Raw genomic sequence first — 4,150 nt, 5'->3', positions numbered from 1 at the left:
GGGGGAGGGCACGAGAGTTAGTGTGTGGGGTAACTTAGGGAGACAGGGGAGAGAGACACGAGAGTAAATGTGTGGGTGTTGCGCAGTGACCACCACCAGTAGCATGTTTGTAAAACTGTCTGCATCGGTGGGATAATATTGTGTATTTGTGTCACGACGCAGTGGAATCAAGCCCTCGTCAATTTTTGAGCATATGGAGTTATTGGTATCGTCTACAAGATTGTTTATTTGCTTTGCTTTTGATTTTTAAAAAGTCCATTTATCTTGAATAGAAGTCGAGATATTTGCGATTGAGGGAGGTGGGGGTTGCCTAGTTTCAGATGTAAAATTAGCGAGAAAATAGCTGCCAAAGTATGGTGACTTCCAAAGCTTAGGAATCCTTGGAGACTGCAAATTAATGTTTTTTGTGCCTTTAATTAACGCTTTACAATAAAATCCATGTGTAAAAGTGTTTTCGAATGGACATACAAGGTGTTGAGGCAAAAAACAGAAATTCGAAAAAAAGTCCAAACTGGCTGAAAAATGTCGATTTCTCAGATTTCATTATTTTGACAAGCGCCTGATTTCACCACGATGCCTCACATTTGGTATTCTTTGTATGTATATTTGTTTTATTTTAAATTATACATTTATGTCTGTTTGTTTGATATTGTTATCCAAATTTCCCCCACGGGATCAAAATACAATTTTAAACCCCTGTCTACACAAGGTTAGGGACGCAAGTTAAAGATCCCTTGGTGGGCCACCCGGGCAAAATTCAAAATTTTCTACCAACTGAAAATGTAAAGTGTGTCCCGGGCGCTCATATGACCTTATGCAGTTGTGAGCGCCGTAAAACATGTACAAACAAAAACAACAACAAAAAACACAAAAAACCCCAACACAAAACAAAACCACTCACTCTCCTGTCTCTCTCCCCAGACCCGCCCTCTGTGGATATTGATGACGTGGTGAGTACGTTGCTACAGATGAGTGCTGATTGGTTGAGAGCTTGTTTGCCTCTCCGTCTGTTATCTGTTTGTTTGATTGTTTGTTTGTTTGTATGTTTGTCAGCTGACATGTGTGTAAGCTTGGTTGGTGCGGATGACAAACCTGGGCTTGCTCTTCCCTGGTCTTCATCATCATCATCATCATCATCATCATCATCATCATCATCATCATCATCATCATCATCATCATCATCATCATCATCATCATCATCATCGGTTTTGAGAATTACATCTACAGTAAGGACAGTTTCGTTAGCAGCTGCAACATCAACAACAACTACAAACAATAACAAAACACAAACAACAACAACAACAACAACAACAACAACAACAACAACAACAACAACAACAACAACAACAACACATACACACTTACAGACCCTGACGGACACACACGAATAACCATGTTCTTACGCACACTAGAATTTGTAAATGGGTTGATTCATCAATGTCATGCTCAGAACAATGCCTGAACTGCAACAAGGAACTGCTGCTTTTTCTTTTCTATTCTTTACTATCGCCATTTTACCTCTAAAACTTCTTTTGTGTGTTTGTCACACCCTTGTGACCCGCTATTTCCGGGGTGCCTTGATAGTCGTAGCAGGCTTTATGCTGTTGAAGCTAGAGAGGTGAGCGGAGTAAGCCTGATTTCCTGAAAGGATTTCTCTGTTGACATTCACCCCTTGGCGCTCATAACACCTTGTGCAGTTGCGGGCGCCGTAAAGCCTCTACTTAAACTAAAACATACTGACAGCGGTAGGAGGAATGTGTGCATCTTTTGGTTTGTGCTGTTTACAAATAAATGGTTTACTTCTAAAAGATGTCTGCTTTTCCGAATGTAACAGGTGCTTACTGCAGCAATGTTCTTCTTTGCTGCTCTCGCAATATTGGTGCTGTTGAGTTCAGTGAAAGAAATGACTTTTTTTAAAGGAGTGAACTATTTCACAACTTTTGCTTTTTCCCGTGTAATTCTGTCCACACGTGGCTATTGTTAACCCTATCCGTACACCTGGGGTCATTTTGTACCCCAGAGGCTGTGTTCTTCACATTTTAGAATACTTCTAGATCTAGTGCGAAGATCTTATTGAAACTCTCAGTATTTCTCAAAAAGTCGTTTTGACAGTCTGCTATGCAAAGCGTACGGATCGAATTAACGAGTAAATTTCTTCTTTGGAAAGAGGTGTCACTGAGTTCCCCACGTCGTATGGATACGATAGTAAAAGACGACGCACGGATAGGGTTAAGACATGTTACCAAAAGAACATGAAATTCCGATACTACATAAGCTTTCAATTTCAAGTGTTGACTTGCAGAAATGTTTCATTACATTTCAGTGTATTTCAAATGACTTGAATATTATCAAAATAAACATAATATTGCCTCTGATTACACCCCGGCACTGACACGCCCACTCACACCCCTACTCACACTGTCTGGCTTTTGATCCTCTGAGATCTGAGAGGTCGGTCGATTGTCTACTTGTGACGTCACTAGCACCTCTCGCCTCTTGGATTAGGAGAAATAATAACTTCCCACACACACCCTGACAGCGGACTGCGCGCGATAATGACCGCCCCCACCCACCTCCGTCTGGTGATTAATTCCCCCCCCCCCTGCCCCGGGCCCGGTAGCGGGCAAGTCAATATTGTCCTAACAAATCAGTCCCCACCACCTCTGTGTTGACCGACACGCGGCTAGTGCTCAGTTCCCGCGCTATCGGCGGAACCACAGAGCTGGGACACCACGACACATGACACAGGGGACACGACACACGACCAACGGCATACGACACATGACACAGGACACATGACACATGACACATGACACATGACACATGACACTCGGGCTAGTGCTCTGTTCCCACGCTACGCCGCACCATAGAGCTAGGACACCACTACATACGACGCAGGGGACACGACACATGACACATGACACATGACACATGACACACGCCGCACGGCTCACGACACACGGCTCACGACACACGACACACGACACACAGCTCACGATACACGACACACGACACAGAGACCACACGACACACGGGACACGACACACGACGCACAACACACAACACACGGCTCACGACACATGACACAGACGACACACGACACACGGCACATCGGTGATCACTACTGTTTCCGGGCTGGTCTGTCTGCCTGTCTGTCTAGCAGCAATGTATTATGATAGGGTTCTCATGTACGATAGTCCAGAAGCCACGGTCCCTTCTGTCTATATTCCCAGTTCTGTGTCCGGTCCTCCGATCAGCCGCTGTGTGTTGGCCTTTCGCTACCTCAGAATTACAAAGTTCTATATGGAATTTTCGGCCGTTTTGAGTTACTCAGACCATGAGATCGGAAATCAAAGAAATGTTCTATTTGCTCTATCGTACTTGTAAGATTATTCGGAGTCGTTGTCAAGATCTTCAAAGAATTGCATTCTAAAAAGTTTGACATGTTGTGAAACTCAACATTTATTTACGTCTATTTTCTCGAAACTAGGTGCTGAGCAGATAGAACTTTGTTATTCTGAGGTAGCCCTTTGTCCTCGCTCACCCCGGGTGGTCACTGGTCACTGGTCACTGGTCACTGGTCGCTGGTGTGGGGTCAGGTGACCATCACAATACCGTTCCGTTTCCGATCAATTTCCGCAGCTGGTACAACAGGAGCTTCCGGGGTTCCAAACCAATTAGAGGAGGGAAGTTTGTGGAGGGAGTTGGCGAGGGAGGGGGGTTTGTTCAAGTGGGGGAGGGGGTTGATGAAAAAAGAGAAAGACGGGTTTATGGGGGTTCGGGGTTTGTTTGGGGGTTCGAGCCTCAGCTCAGCCCGACGTTGTGTCCTTGGGAAAAGTTCTTTACATGAAACTTTGTTTTAATGGGAATCAAATTATTATTGTTATTAAAGTATTTGATTGACTTTATCGATGCATTTGTCTCGGCTCGCTCTCATGGATTTTCTGCCCTGGCCATGCAGGTGTTGGAGGAAATGAAAGGGCCGACAGATTGGCTGGTGAGGCCACCTTAGTTGACAATACGGTTCAACCAGATAGGGTCGAGATCCTGAAATGTCTCTCTCGCCAGCTGATTGAGGAGGAGGAGGATAAGGAGGCAGAGGCCAGTACTGCCGTGGAGTGGATGATGCTTTTGGGAATTAAAAAAAGGA

At 44.7% G+C, this 4,150-nt stretch overlaps 1 protein-coding gene across 1 annotated transcript in view; it reads left to right on the top strand.

Annotated features, from left to right (window-relative positions):
- Positions 1–4,150, top strand: part of LOC101857446 — a gene marked incomplete in the record, with an annotated part of 62,351 nt that overhangs the window by 24,073 nt on the left and 34,128 nt on the right. Inside the window, 1 exon segment of the mRNA XM_013088917.1 lies at positions 922–950. Coding sequence (XP_012944371.1) covers positions 922–950 — 29 coding nt within the window.

The sequence above is a fragment of the Aplysia californica genome, unplaced genomic scaffold (assembly GCF_000002075.1).
Source record: "Aplysia californica isolate F4 #8 unplaced genomic scaffold, AplCal3.0 scaffold00835, whole genome shotgun sequence".
NCBI classification, from domain to species: Eukaryota; Metazoa; Mollusca; class Gastropoda; order Aplysiida; family Aplysiidae; genus Aplysia; species Aplysia californica.
Note: the sequence above shows the minus strand (reverse complement) of the source record. Positions and strands in the feature narration are given on the sequence as shown.